Raw genomic sequence first — 16,722 nt, 5'->3', positions numbered from 1 at the left:
AATTCCTGATTGTGGCATAAAAAGCTTACCATTGTTCAATGCCTCATAAACTCCAATTTCTCCATCTATCAACTTGAAACAACCTTCCAGATGACTATCCCTTCTACTATCATCAATCCTCTTTACTATTAACGGTCAGTCTTTTTTTGTAATCTAAACTGGAAATTTCACATCTTATCTCAGGCTAAAACAATTTTTTTTATGAAGTCAGACATTCCGAGCCGTCTCCGCTAGTTTTTCTCGCCCCACAACTGCTAACTCTGTACAGAGACCTTATTCTAGGAAGGAATAGTAGACACCTACCGAAATTAAAATTTACTCCCATAGCACTAGTTCTGTTTTGGACCTATTCTGCTCAGGATCAATTAAAGGAGATGCTGTGAATCTTCCATTAAAGCTAGTTGTGATCTCACAGAGCGTCAACTCAAGGGGGCAATCACAGCCTGACCTCTAAAGACAACCCTCCTCCTTCTCACAAAACTACATGCACTTACTACACACACTTCCTTCACTCAAAATTAAAACCTGGCGACTCATAATCCAGCCTCGGAGTCCCCTTCTGGGGAGGAGACCATAAATGTCCCCAGGTCGGACTGCTCTTCAGGTAGCGACCCAAAATGTCTTGACACCTCCCTCAACTTTTTCTTCTTTGTCTTCTGCAACATTCGTGGTCTTAGATCTAATTTTCAATCTGTAGAACACCACCTCTCCTCTGCTAAACCTCACTTTTTCCTCACCGAAACACAGCTGTCTGAGGCAACTGTTCCCCACAAAAGGTACTTCAGTCTTCTATCACCTGAATCTCATGCGTTTCGTATTTCTGTTCGGTGTCGTGCCAAGACTTGCCAAACACTCCTTCATTAACAGAAAATGTCAAAATCTTTCAAACTCCAACTCCCCCTGAGACTTCTGGCATCTAGCCAAAAAGATCCCCAATACTTTATTTACCTGATGGCACCATTGTCATTATGTCTGCCTTTGAAGTTAAACTTTTATCCCAAACCTTTGCTAATAATTATAAGTTAGATGATTCTGGTTTTGTCCCTTCCTCTCCTCCTCCCTCTGACTATTTCATGTCTTCAATTTTTTATTGAAGGCATGATATTTTCCATGCCCTCACTGGCCTGAACCCTTGGAATTCTTATGGATCGGATGGAATCCTTCTTATTGTTCTCAAAAGTTGTGCCTCGGTGCTTGCACCTTGCCTGGCCAAAGTCTTTCAACTATGTCTATCCACATCAACCTTTCCTTCTTGCTGGAAGTTGCTGGAAGTTTGCCTACATTCAGCTTGTTCTTAAAAAGGGTGACCGTTCTTATACTTCAACCTACCACCCTATAACTTTACTCTCTTGCTTGTCTAAAATCTTGAATCTATCCTCCAATAGGAAAATTCTTAAACATGTCACTCTACAATCTTCTATCTGATCTCCAGTATGGTTTCCGTTAAAATCACTTACCTGGTGATCCTTACTGGCTTTGCTTACTGAGTCTTGGTCTTCCTCTTACAGAGATTTCGGTGAAACTTTTGCTGTCGCCTTAGACATATCCAAAGTTTTTGATAGAGTGAGGCATAAACCTCTGATCTCAAAACTACCGTACGGTTTCTATCCTTGTCGCTGCAACTTTATCTCAGTTTTCCTCTCCGATCCTTCTATTCCTACTATGAAAGACAGTCACCGTTCTTGTCTGCAAGGTTCTGTCCTGTCACCCACTCTCTTCCTATTATTCATTAATTATCTTTTTAACCAAACATCTTGCCGTATTCATTCATGTGATGATGATACCATCCTTCCCTTTTCCATGTCTTTTCAGAGACGACCCAACAGGAAATCAACAAATTACGCAGGACGGCACAGAAGGTGTGACTTCTGCTTTTCCCAAGGTTTCTGTTTGGGGCAGAAAAAAATTGTAGTGTTCGATGCCTCAAAAACTTAAATCCTTCATCTGTCACCTCGACACAACCTTCCTGACAACTATCACTTCTTCAATGACACTCAACTTTCCCCCTCTTCTTCAATGAATATTCTTGCTCTATCCCTAACTCATGATCTAAACTGGAAACTTCATTTCTAATCTCATGGTAAAACAGCTTCTATGATGCTAGCCGTTCTGAAGCGTCTCTGCCAGTTCTTCTCACCCTCCCAACTGCTGACTCTATACAAGGGCCTTATCCGCCCCTGTATGGAGTACTCTTCGCATGTTTGGCAGGGTTCTACTCACATAGTTTTATTAGATACTGTGGAATCTAAAGCTTTTCATCTAATCAACTCCCTTTCTCCGCCTGACTGTCTCCTGCCTCTTTCTCATCCTGGGAATGTTGCATCTCTTGCTATCTTCTACCACTATTTTCATGTTCTTCTGATCTTGCTAACTGCATGCCTCCCTTCCTCCTACGGCCTAGTTGCACAAGGCTTTCTTTGCCTATTCTGTCCAACTCTCTAATACAAAAATTAACTAGTACTCTCAATTATACATACCTTTCTCTGATAAACTCTGAAGCTCCCTACCTGCCTCTGTATTTCCAGGTTCTTATGACATGATTTCATTTAAGAGGGAGGTTTTAAGACATCTATTCCTTTCTTTCGGCAAACTCTTTCTGACTGGCAACTATGGGGGCAATTTTTTTTCTGTTGTCTTTCACCAACTTCCCCCCCCCCACACACACACACACAAACACACATATATATATATATATATATATATATATATATATATATATATATATATATATATATATATATATATATATATATATATATATATATATAGTTCCAAATTTTGACGACAATTTTATGTTATACAGATACTCTTCCTTGATTATTTATGTATCTGAGAAATATTCATATATATTTTATATTTACTTAATGATATACATTCCTCCTAGTTAAAGACATATATGCATAGTAACGTAAAGAATATTGTCTGCATGGTCATATATTTCCCGCTGCTTGTTTAGTGTGACGACATATTTTCCATTACTTGTTAATGTTAATTTCTCCATGACCATATACATATATATATATATATATATATATATATATATATATATATATATATATATATATATATATATATATATATATATATATATATATATATATATATATATATATATATATATATATATATATATATATATATATATATATATATATCATTCTCTCTGCAACGCCCTTTTCTCAAAATCAAAGTGCGGGCCTATTTATCTAATATATGACTTCTTAGCAGACTATATTGGACCCATTGCCTTACATCCCTACATATATAACATAGATGGCTAGAGCCTTGGATGCTGGATGGATGACATGGTGTGGCTGGTGCCGGAATGCTTTATGGGTGGCGGGAAGTACCGCTATTCAGCGATCGCCCTACTCCTCACCTTTTCCTGCAGGAGGCATGCAAACCCAGCCTACCCTCCCCGCACTACCTTAAATGCGCGGGACACACATTCTGAGGAGGGATGTATGTGGGATACCTACATCACAATATAACATAAGAAGAAACAAGAAATGAAGAAAACATGGATACATAAGCCAGTACGCATATGTGTTGTCGTACCCAGCCATAAAAAGGATTAGAAGGGTAGAAGGGTCACAAGGAAACAGATAATGACCTAGGTCTGGGTACCAGGTAACTATCCTGTAACAGGACAACAGCTAGATGTTGTTGTTATTTTTATATGTTGTTGATACCACACGTGGGGCTTCACGTGGCTTTTACTTAATTGGTGAACGGTACGCTTGAGGGGCGTGCTGTGTAGGTCAAGACACGTCCCCCTGAGCTTTCTGAAGGAAGGTTGGAAAGGAATGGCGCAGAGAGAGACGAGAGAGGGAGGAAGCGGAAAGGTAGACAGTTGAGGCGCTGAGCGGGGCTGTCCTTGGTGGTAGCCCAGGAGGTGGGATGAGCGTTTTTTACTTCATATAACAAACAGTAAGTAGAGCTTATAAGTTGCAATGCAGTCTTTGAGGTAAATTAGAATAGAGAAGGAATCATGATAGGATGTTTAGGTATTATTTGAGTATGTGTTTATGTGCATGTGTGTACCTTGGATCAATATGACGCCATGATGTATTTGCATCCCCTCGTCACGAGCAGAGAATCCTCTGTACATCTCCGTACGTATGTTGCATATGGAATGCTTGGAAGAACAAGTTACATAACATAGTTGTGTATTCGTGTACGAAGTTAAGGTAGTTCTTATGTATGGTTACCAATAAGAAGTTGGGTTTATTTTCATTGAGATTCGTTGGGTGAAGTTACTTGTGTGAATATATTATGAGTTGGATTATACTTAGTGGTGTGTTACGTTGTTGTATTCACGTACCAAGCAAGATTAATTCTTATATATGGGTAACTGGTTGAAAGGGGAAGTTGTAATTACTGCATATGAGATTCACTGATAAATAAAGCACAGTGTTAGGATATTGTAATAACGTTGTGAGGATAAAGTGGACGACGTTGAGGTAGAACTTGTTCTGATGTAAGAATACATAGATGAAGAGAGAAAGTTGGAATTATTGCACATGAGACAATAATGTTCAGTGATGAGTTACATTGTTGCATTCGTATACGAGGATGGAGTGATTCTTATGTATGGCTATGAGAGGAATTGTAATGTTTTGCAGAAGAATGTCAATACAAAGAGTATATATCAAATGACATTTTTATTTATTTTTTTTTTTACTAAGGTCCGGACCTATATAACAATTTTTCTATCAAAAGTTTTCATCAAGGATCATCGAAGATTAAATTGTGAAGAGCAAAATGATAATAATGATATAAGGAATATATATTCATGTAAAAGTAAGCTTTTTAGTCTTATTTTTTAAATGAATATGACTATTCTTCTACACTCTATTCATAAGAACTCAGAAGAATATTTATACATGTGCAATAGATCTTCATTGATTAAATGAGAAAAAGATAAGACAACCGTATTATACGTGTCTATCTGTATGTCTATTCGTCACTGATTTTGGAATAATTTCCTTGAGATTTGTTTAATTTAGTTGCCTGTTCTTACGTCGCGGATATATTGTTTAATAATTCGCGGTGTAGTTGTTCCTATGGAAATGTAGATGGTGGTCGTGCTTGTATGTGTATAGGAGAAGGAAAGAAAAGGTATATGTATGTGAGCAACTTTTAAACGAGACGGAATTTCGATCACAGAAGAGGAGCGACGAAAATTAGCTTATAGATACACTCCTTTTCCTCACCTCCCTACTCCTCTGCGTCGTCTGATCTCTATCTCACATACATCAGTCCAAGTGTCTAGCAAGGACCGTGCAGTCTCTGCTGCATTCCACGATATAACAAAAAATGATAATCATAACTAAAATTTCATTATTTGTCTGGTATGCCAGTGAGGCTTACATCACTGCATGTTTGTTTACCTGCTTTATTTCTTATTCTTTTATATTTAGCCAAATTCCATCGACGAAGTTGATTTAATAACTAGATACTAAATCTTCAAAACAGCTTGATGTTGCTGATTGCATGAGGTAATATGATGTGCATACAAAGATCGAAATATGACCATTTTTAAAACAATCGGGCACATTCTGTATATAAACATTGACGATAATTATACTAATGTAATCTATTACTCATTACCAGTCTTACGAATATCTTAAACTCACTTATTCCATATCAGACCTTTGCATATGAATTTATTAAGTACTATCTATCATTAATCATCTATCTTCTTTCACTTGGCCTAAACAAAATGTCCTTTTTCTTTCCGACAGAACAAGAGAAGTACATTTTCACATGCAGTCATTCTTTTCTCTTTTTTCCACCCGACCATCACCTTATGTCACTTTCTCACATCATCATCAATTTTGCAGTCGATTCTTAATAAACCAACGGCACCGAACATCCACAAATCAGAACAAAGATCCCATCCACTACCTCCTGCCAGGAAAGCATGTCCTTCGTCACGAATCCTCCCAGGAGGTCTCCTTATGCATAAATCCCTATATCACATCTGTCAGTGCCACATTGACTCTTCCCGCTATCCAATGTCTGAACCGTCTCTATTCATCATTTCTACAACAAGCATTTTCCTACTTATCTGTGCATGTGAAAAATACACATATAAAACTATGAAGGAAATCAAGGAGTGGAACATGCATCATAGTCTTCCTAAAAGAAAACGAGCCTGATGGAGGGACATGCATGTCACGCAACACCTCACAGAAGATACCGCAACAATTCTTACTTCAATCTATTTACTACAGTTCTTAAACTCTCATATTGAATATGCCTGTAATAACATCATTTAATTACAATACTTTCGAAACCAAAAGAATTATCTGCTGTGGTAAACTGTTACTTAGTGATTGACAGTCATTGCTGAACAAGATATCATATTCGTTCAGATTCTTTTGTTGTAAATACACATGACAAATAACAATGAGGCACTGCAATCTACGATGCACAATGCCCAGTATATTCTGATCACACAGTTACGGCTGACTTCAAAAGAACTATACCTATATGCCACTAATAGAATCTGGAACTACATGCTATAGGCTCTTGCACAATGTGTCTGTTGTGTAATATGAGAAATGCAGATATACACGAAAATAAAGATTGAGATCAATACATAGTCTAAATAAATAAATATATATATATATATATATATATATATATATATATATATATATATATATATATATATATATATATATATATATATATATATATATATATATATATATATATATATATATAATATATCAATAGGTTATCAAAGTATATATTAACAGCACGATGTCATAACGAGAACAGCTGTTCGTCATGAGGAGGGCGAGCCACTACCAGGTCTGCCACCCTTACCGTCGCTTTACATGTTTGCGGTGCTTCAACCTTCTCTAGTAAATTATAACACTAAATTTTAATCTTGATCTATAATGTACGCAGCCACGATATAAAAAGGCTTTATTTGAATCGCGAATATGGCACGTCACGTATGTACATTACGTCACGCCTGGCATGACAATCAAGGCTCGAGCAAGTCACAGCAATAACTACGTAATGACATTGCAGGGCGATTTTACAAAAATAAAAATTCTTTTTATTTCCTACATCATCTAATAGTCAAAGTATTTACGAATTCCACAAATATGTATCAAGAATAAATTCGTAAAATCCTGTAATCAACGAAACAGTCAGATATACGCAAATTGCTGGTTCTGGTACTAATGACGAATAGTCCTACCTTTTGTTTATATAAACCTTTGCTTAAAAAAAAAAGACCACCAAGTTTTAAACTTCGTTACTCACTGGACAAACACACTAGTGTCCTTAAAATTCTTACTAACATAATAAGTACGTACCTTCACAGAGCTGAACTGCTGCCAGCCGCCGCCACAATCCTCATGGTCCTCAAACATCTTTTCCCTGAGAGTAGCGCATGCGCGGTCTTCCACGAGCCAACAAGCTAACTATCACTCACTTGCTTTACAATTTTAATATTCAAAGAACAAATAATCACTTTAAATCTGTCAAGGTGTTCTTTTATTAACCAGTATGATATGTAAGAGTAAAGAAAATGACGAGTGACAAACAAGAATGTTCCATTTTTTTTTTTTTTCTAATTTTTACTCTCCGAATTTTCTAAGTATACCTTGATTCTTCCACGATATGTATACTTACATACTTTCAGGGGATACGCATCCTAGTCATCACTGAATAAAACATGAGATGCGGATGTCGTTGGACAAACACAAGTCTAACATGCACACCGGGAGGCTGTGAAGCTTGATAACACCTGACTTTGTGTACATATATCTACGTCAACACACACAGCACAATACTACTAACAAGTGCAAAACAAATTTGATATATACATAAATAATGACACATGTTGAGTACTTAAGTAAAAATACAATATATGAGTTGCAATTACAAGACCAAAAGTGGTTACTGCCATTACTTGAGACTCTAATGAACATTCTTGACGGATTCCACGTGATACAGGACGCTATGCTGTTTTGGTCCCCAGATGGGTGGCGCTGCGGGAGAGATGCTTCTGGAAGCAGACGGCAGCCTGGCGGTCACAGTTACACACGTGGTTCACGCAGTACGCCTCCGACCTCACTGTATAGAACCCGAAGTATCAGTAGATTGAATTAATGGGTTGAAGTTAACAAATATTCTACGAAAATAGTAAATATGTTTATATTGTATATTAATCTACATTCTGCTTGTAGTGGTAAGTATAAACACTTTGTCGTTCTCTTACCGCACATCACCTCGTCCTTCAGTACTGTCCAGGCGTACATCTGATTGTAAGGCTTCTTCCACACATCGGGACACTGGCGAACAGTGCGGCCGTAGCACCTGGCGTGTTCCAGACAGCACCGGTCCAGATCATCCACGGGAGCGCTCCTTCCTCCTCGTCCACACCTGCCAAAAACACACACATGCAGACACACGCACACTTGAACACGAGCACAAGCATAGATCACCACTCAAGAAACAGATGCAGAGAAAACAAAAAATCGTGTCTCGTCCTCTAGTACCAAGCACGTGACCTCCTCATCCCCTTGAACCACTCAGGCCTAAGTGTACGCCCGGCTCAAAGTTAAGCTCCCTCCCTGTATCACGTAATAACGCGGCCTACGGAAGAAGCTGTGTGAGGGAAAATGAGGTTATAAAGATCTGCCATTTGGAAGATTACCACAGCGACGGAGGCAGCCGAGCAATGGTTGAAGGTGAGCTGGTACTGGGCGGCCGCCCCTAGATATGCTGTAGTGAGGCAGTCGAGAGCCTCATTTAGCTTGGTAGTTAAGTATGTTTGGCTGATGTACTCGTATTTGACCGTGTGATATACCAAGGGTATTTTTTAGTGTTCTTAAACTCGTATTTAATTATGATAAAATTATCAATATTACATAATAGACAAATATACACAAATCCAGCAACAACATAAATACTCGAGTTTCTAACAAACCTTTTAGTGAGAATATCACCGTAACGCAAGCATGAAGGATGGATTTCTTAGCGACACTTACCAGTTGCCATAGTAGATGAACTTGGTCGGCTGCTCTCCAGTATAGAATGTGATTTTGGCTCCATATTTACCAAGCTCGGTCGGGTGTTTCTTCGTGACGAGTGGAAGGCGAAGTCTCACACCTTCTTCCGTCACCTCTCCTTCCATTTTACCCTCTGCATCGGCCTCTTCTTCATCCTCTTCCATTGCTTTTTCTGCCGCCTTCTTCAGGTCCCCCATCTCGCTGCTGGTGATGTTTCCCATATCCTCAACTGAAGTGGAATTTAAGAGCAGCAGTGTTCCTCGGAGACCGCCCTACAGAACACAGGGAGGATGAAGAAATTTAAAACATACATTTACGTTAGTGAAGGCAAAAAGTGGTATAAGGCTCAGAATTGATGTTCGCAAGATGTGAGGTATTGCAAAGATAAGAATTAAATTGTTTACGAAGACTAAAGGCATATGTTGTTTATATTGATAATATACCTCTGGAATATAGGGATTAGTAGGGTAGTGATATGTGAATATGTATATATATATATATATATATATATATATATATATATATATATATATATATATATATATATATATATATATATATATATATATATATATATATATATATATATATATATATATATATATATATATATATATATATATATATATATATATATATATATATATATATATATATATAGAGAGAGAGAGAGAGAGAGAGAGAGAGAGAGAGAGAGAGAGAGAGAGAGAGAGAGAGAGAGAGAGACCTACCAATTTCAAGACATACTGAAAGAATGAGTTTCCCTTGCCACCATGTGATTTAATCTTTACGTTCTAAAATACCATCCTTACCTTGAGAGTGTAATCAATCAGAGCCTCGTACTCATCATCCTCATGGCTCGTGTCAAGTTCATTGCCCTCCTCATTCTCTTTTTCAGCTGCTGCTTTCTTAGCGTTCTTCTCCCGCATCATCCCCATCTCCGGATTAAAAAACTTAGGCCATCCAAAGTTAATTTTGTGTTCGGAGGGTGACTTAGGGGCGAATTCTTCAGCTGGATAAAAATGTACTAATCAAAGACAGATATCATTACCCAGTGTTTATATTGTGAAACGCTTTGCTCCCACATCACTGTTTTCAAAAGCTACAGAAATTATTAGTCACATTCCTAAGTCCTGATTGCTTTCATAATTCAGAAGATTTGTTAATCTACTTTAAGAACCAAAAAAGATACTTTTGAGAATCTGTTATAACTTCAACTATTGCCCTCTGAACGTAGCGGAGGTACAACGTGAAAGTGTTTATAGAATATGGCCCCAGGTCTGTTCAGGCTTTTCACCTCAAGTAAAGATACATCAGTTGCCCCTGAAAACCATGATAAATTCATTGACAGAAAATGTGCGTGATGGGTAACTGCTAAATATTCGAGAATATCAGGCCAGTACTTCTATATCATCAAATAGATAACGTAAAGGGCAAAAGCACACCAGTTATTTCTTTTGATTCATAGATATTACAAGTTATCTGCCAAACCTTTTTGGGAAGATTGGGAAATTGTTATAAAGAGAGAAACTTGACTTTTCATTAACTTAAATTTCCAAAGAATTCAAATAACACTCTGAACTCTATTTGAAAATTAACTTAATCGAAAACTATTTCAAAATCATTAACTCATCACTAGAAAAAGTATGAAGAGATTATAATATTTTTTTCTGAATCACATACATCAATGAAAATTATTTTCTAGCAACATATCTAGCTGAGATCGACAAAAAAAATTAAAAAGTACTTAATACCCGTTAACATAAAAACAGCACAAACAGATATTTGCAAGGAGAGAGAGAGAGAGAGAGAGAGAGAGAGAGAGAGAGAGAGAGAGAGAGAGAGACGCCTAATTAAATTTGTTTCTTTGAGGCAGAGAGACTCGTGCAAAATAGGACTTTATAGAATTATAAATAATCATAGGACAAAATTGCCTAGCAAATGAAAGGATTTAGCTCTAAACGACTGTTCTCAAGCAAGTAATATTCCTCGCACGAACCTGTGATCTCACTGATGGCGCAGCAGCAGGCCAGAAACAGCATCCCGGCATAGCCCATCATTGCCTTCATGGATGAACGCAACTCGCTCAATTCGCGTGAACTCTCCGTAGAAGGCACGTAGTTTGTTTGGCTTACACGTCAATCAAACACTTCTGATCAAAACAAGTAGATTAGAGGCTGAATAGCTGACATCAGATGAAGGGAGGAGCTGTTACCGAGAAACATGAAGTCTCATTGTTGTTGGTTAACGAAATACAAACACGCACATAACATCAAAATTTCCGTCTCTGCGATTTCCAAACGTGTGTGCACTATCATCCCATTACATTGTCTCGAAAACATATTGATTATACATTTATGTAATTTCATTGTGAACCACAATTTATCTTAATTGCTTCGATAATTTGATATGATTAATGTGCCGTTAATGTAATCAGCTTTAAACTTCTCTTTTTTTCAGTCTTTCTGGACAATAATTATAGTGAAAAACAGTAAAAATAGGCAAATTGATAAATCAATAAATGATCATGTTCCCATACATATATACGTCTAGAAACCATCATCTAGTTACAAGTGTATATGGATATTTTAAAGAAATGCAACATGTTACAGATTTCTTCTACTGTTACAAGAGACACTTGTATGCAGCACGGTTTCGTCTCTTTCCTCATTTGTATTGCATTCATTACCAATCTACTAACAGTCTAACACACACTTTGAAACCTATACACTCTATGTCACAATAATGACAATGGATTTCCTGAGTAATTAGGCATTGGTTTTTAAAAGTATGGCCAAACCAATAATCATACTAACCTCTGTTTATATCATTGGAATATGCCTCGGGGTGAGGAAAAGGGATGAAGTCGAGCCAGAGCCAAGTCAGAGATGTGGTGTTGACAAGGAACTGAAGAGTGCACACTGTTACACTACTGACGGCGCAGCAACGAGTAACAGGCGGTGGCTGACATCGACTTTCTCTCCTTCCCCCTTCTACTCATCCACTGCTCATCTGGCTGAAGGGAAACAAGGAAGCAGGTATCAAATATTCATTCAAGAAAAAGGAAGTGTGCAGAAAGCGTATAGACAGACGCGTATTGAGATAATCTCGTGTAGCGATAGACATCGACCACTGTAACACCACAACACTGCTTAAGGTAGGACGGACCCTTCACCTTCGGGCGGTGGGGATGGAGGGGAAGGACCAGACTTAGGTGCTCCGTGCATTCCCGCCACTGACCATCTGTCGCTGCTGGCGGGGAGAAAGTCTCAAAAATGAGTGCGTCACAAACAGAGCACACTCACCTCTCAGTGAGAGTTAATGATCCAACTCAAAATACTTACTGCCTTGTGGTGTTTACCTCATGTTGTGTTGTTGTTTGTTGTTTGTTGCTGTTGTTAGTGATGTAGTGTCATACTATAGCACAATACATTATTACAAGCAAACATAATCAAACAAGCATTGTGTATAGTAAATAATGTATTATATTCAACTCTCTATTGCTCTATCATGTTTTTATCAACATAACGAAGTTTTTTTTATTTACATTCAATTGATTTAATTCATTCTATTTTATTTCACTTACCAATTTATTTATTTTGTTTTATTTTTGCTTTTATCTAGTCATCTATTTCATTATTTACTAATTTGTCTATTTATCTATTTATTTATTTATTCTTGTTTTTTTCATTTTTTTCATTTTTTTTTATTTATTATTTATTTTTTCGTTTATTCTTTTATCTGTTTATCATTAACCTTTGGTTATTTTTCTTTTATTTTTTGCTTATTCATTTTATTTCTTTATTTTTTACTTATTTATTTTTCATTTATTTGTTTTTCATTTCTTTATCTCTTATTCATTCATTTTTTATTTATTTTTGTTATTTTTATCTTATTCTTTTAGTTTTTTTTTTTTTTTTTTTTTCTTTTCTGCGGAGTGAATGGGGCGGAGGAGGATGAAGAGAGGGTCGAGACAATGATCACCGTTACTTCCCTTCGTAACCTTCTCACATGACTCATGCCTTCCATCCCGACAAAGTAGTAAATTTGTCAGAAAGGATTATTAAGAGGAAGAACCTTACGCATATGCAGTACAACTTAAGATGGTGAAGTTGATAGGTAGTAGGCAAAACAAATAAGTATTTAGTGAGTGACAGATTTGATAACAAACAAATGTAACGAGTGAATATTAAAAAAAAAAAAAAAAAAACGTTATTTTATCATGATGTGTGTGTGTGTGTGTGTGTGTGTGTGTGTGTGTGTGTGTAATTCACTGTTTGATCTGCTGCAGTCTCTGACGAGACAGCCAGACGTTACCCTACGGAACAAGCTCAGCTCATTATTTCCGATCTTCGGATAGGCCTGAGACCAGGCACACACCACACACCGGGACAACAAGGTCACAACTCCTCGATTTACATCCCATACCTACTCACATCTAGGTGAACAGGGGCTACATGTGAAAGGAGACACACCCAAATTTCTCCACCCGGCCGGGAATCGAACCCCGGTCCTCTGGCTTGTGATGCCAGCGCTCTAACCACAGAGCTACCGGGCCGTAGTGTGTGTGTGTGTGTGTGTGTGTGTGCGCGCGCGCTTGTTTCCAGAAAACCTAGACTAAATCAACAGTTTTCCCCGGCAAGACTTCCTGCTGTTTAAGGTGATAGTGAGTGTCGCAATTGTCGGTGAAATTCTAGCAGACATGTGGCGTTTTAGCTGAGCTGCAAGAAAAAGAACTCATTATAACTTTACAAGCGGGTGAGCTTTCTACCAAAGAGGTCAATTAGCAACGAGAGGGGTGGGAAAAACAAAGGGATATCGAAAAGAATACTTCCCGTTATTGTAAAAAGAAAACTTTCATTCTCACTGTCTTAACATATCTCGTCAGATTCATACTACAGCACAACCTGATAAAAGCCTGCGTTCTTAAAAGTTTAAATTGTCTTTTTTAGAAATGTGGTCCATCCCCTCAGTAAGCCTAATGCTCGCGAAAATTATTTTTGGGTGTTATGAATAGATGATGATATGATAGTTTCTGGTAGTTTATTACCCATAATTGGCTATGTGATTTAAACGCTGATTTTAAAATGATTAATGAATAACCATTCCTTTACACACATTCGGCAAGTCCCCGCCCCAACTGGTCACCACATCCTCTTGCCCCGGGCTGCCTCGACCATAAGAGAAAACGATATTTACAGTGACTTACTTATTTTATGAAGTATTATTTAAACTTTAAGGAAGTTTACAGACAAAGTTCTAGTGTCATAAACTAATGAAAGCTTGTCATATAAACGTGAAAAAATACTTTTTAATTTCATGGAATCAAATCACCAGCTGCACTCCGTGCAGACCGTGTGAGCCGTTAGATTTATTGAAGCAGGTAAGTAATATGTAAATGCCAGTTTGAGTGTATGTGACTAACCAAGAAAGACTCTTTCCATATCTATTTGATAAACAAATAACGCAGTTTTATCAGAAATTGTTATTTATTCAAACCACGTGACAACTATATAACAGGATATGTTTTAATCAGCTCTATACAAACTTCCAGATAACTTTTCCCTCTTCTTCATTGGCATTCAACTGTCCACTTCTACACTGAACATTCTCGGTCTGTTCTTTATTTATAATATAAACTGAAACTTTCACATCTCATCTCTTGATGAAAGTTTCGATAAAGTTCTGAGTAGTCCCCGCCAATTTTCTCACCTCTCTCTCAACTCTTAACACTGTTCAGGGACCTATCAGCCCATGTATGGAGTATTCTTCACATATATGGGGGTGGGAGGGTTTCCAATCATACTGCTCTCTTGGATAAGGTGGAATGAAAAGCTTTTCGTTTTATCAAACCTTCTCCACTCTCTCACCGTCGCAATGATGCATCTCTTGCTATCTTCTACCGCTAGCTATTTTCATGCCAATCACTCATCTAATCCTACCAACTGCATTCCTTCTCTCCTCCCGCGGCCTCGCTGCATATTCTGTTCACCTCTCTATCCCAAAAGTTAACCAGTCTCGATCATTCGTCCCCTTCTCTGGTAGATCTCTGCGCCTACTTTAGTATTTCCATATATCAAAGACTTGGAACATATTTAAGAGGAAGGTTTATCGAAATTTATCTCATCCTTTTGAATAACTCTCTTTGCCCTGTGTGTAGATATATATATATATATATATATATATATATATATATATATATATATATATATATATATATATATATATATACACACACACACACACACACACACACACACACACACACACACACACACACACACACACACATATATATATATATATATATATATATATATATATATATATAAAAACATATAACTGTCAACATGGTTTATTCTGATTTACCTTAGAATTCAAGGTATCTAAAAGTGCCAGATATTTACGATATTCATTTTGTCACAGTCCTTGCATTATTTCTGCAATATGCACTATACAGTAAAACTGAATTTACTTGATTAATACAGGAAGCGAATAGGATTATAATCATTGAACTTATATATATATATATATATATATATATATATATATATATATATATATATATATTTTTTTTTTTTTTTTTTTTATGTAAGAGAGGAAGATTGGCCAAGGGCAACAAAAATATATAGAAAAAAAAGATCCACTCAGTCGCCAGTCTCCTTACAGTGACGAAAGAATTAACCAAAGGATAGGGAAAAATGTCTTGAACAACTCCCTCTTGAATAAAGTCAAGTCATAGGAAGTTGGAAATGCAGATACAGGTAGGGAGTTCCAGAGTGTACCAGAGAAAGGAATGAAAGATTGAGAGTACTGGTTAACTCTTACGTTAGAGAGTTGGACAGGATAGAAGAGACAAAGAAGAAAGCCTTGTGCAGCGAGGCCGCAGGAGGAGGAGAGGCATGCAGTTAGCAAGATCAGAAGAGCAGTTAATTGTTAATATCCATGCAAAAAATCATAATAAACTATAGATACTGTGGTAGCTTCCCTGAAACTAAATAAAATGCTATGATGAAAGTTTTAAATGGAATTTCAAATGACATCATTAACAGCAAAAGAAATAAACGAGCAGTGTTTTTCAGTGTCTGATGTTTCCTTTTTTTTCTCACTAAAATATCCAGTTACTGAAAAGATATCCCAGTAATCATATTGATTGTGTGTGTGTGTGTGTGTGTGTGTGTGTGTGTGTGTGTGTGTGTGTGTGTGTGGTGAGAGAAAACAGGGGATGAAGCAGATGTACTTCGTCACTGCCACTAATCAGTTGTTGACTTCTTCAGGGAGACTTCTTCATGGACAACAGCAGAAACGCGTTAGAGTATTGAAAAATACTTTGGTTACCTAATGCTTGCTGACTCCCTTAATCATGTTCCTGGACCTCGTGCAAATTCTGTCCTATCTGCCAATGCAGTTTACACCACTATATCAAGCTTTTTCAGTCAAATCATTCTACCTACATGAAGTTTTAAGCAAGCCTGGAACAATTCACATTTATGAAAAATGTGTCACATCTTCAGATTTTGTGACAAGACAGTTTGTGATGTTCTAGCCTCAAGCCAGAGTGTCACTTGCCCACCGCTAAGGGAAGGAAGCTGCTTGTATGCCACAGTCTGAGCATCTCATGCACGTGATGGTGGTGGTGGTGGTGGGTATTATTCTACAAGAAACATCCACGACCTCAATT

General features: G+C 37.2%; 1 protein-coding gene across 2 annotated transcripts; it reads right to left on the bottom strand.

The window, feature by feature from the left end:
• Positions 1-7,498: 7,498 nt before the first annotated feature.
• Positions 7,499-12,259, bottom strand: LOC123504026. 2 transcript variants are annotated; one of them, XM_045254251.1, is made up of 7 exons: positions 12,217-12,259; positions 11,858-12,057; positions 11,041-11,193; positions 9,854-10,053; positions 9,021-9,313; positions 8,249-8,412; positions 7,499-8,103 (listed from the first exon to the last, which is right to left on the bottom strand). In XM_045254251.1, exons 3-7 carry the CDS (start codon positions 11,108-11,110, stop codon positions 7,988-7,990), a joined length of 843 nt encoding a protein of 280 aa, XP_045110186.1. In that variant the 5' UTR covers positions 11,111-11,193; positions 11,858-12,057; positions 12,217-12,259; the 3' UTR covers positions 7,499-7,987. The 2 variants fall into 2 exon arrangements, with proteins under 2 accessions (XP_045110186.1, XP_045110187.1); XM_045254252.1 differs by lacking the exon at positions 12,217-12,259 and having other exon boundaries at positions 11,041-11,190; positions 11,858-12,063.
• Positions 12,260-16,722: the final 4,463 nt, after the last annotated feature.

Source organism: Portunus trituberculatus, chromosome 15, assembly GCF_017591435.1.
Source record: "Portunus trituberculatus isolate SZX2019 chromosome 15, ASM1759143v1, whole genome shotgun sequence".
Classification (NCBI taxonomy): domain Eukaryota; kingdom Metazoa; phylum Arthropoda; class Malacostraca; order Decapoda; family Portunidae; genus Portunus; species Portunus trituberculatus.
This window is presented reverse-complemented; position numbering and strand designations above follow the sequence as displayed.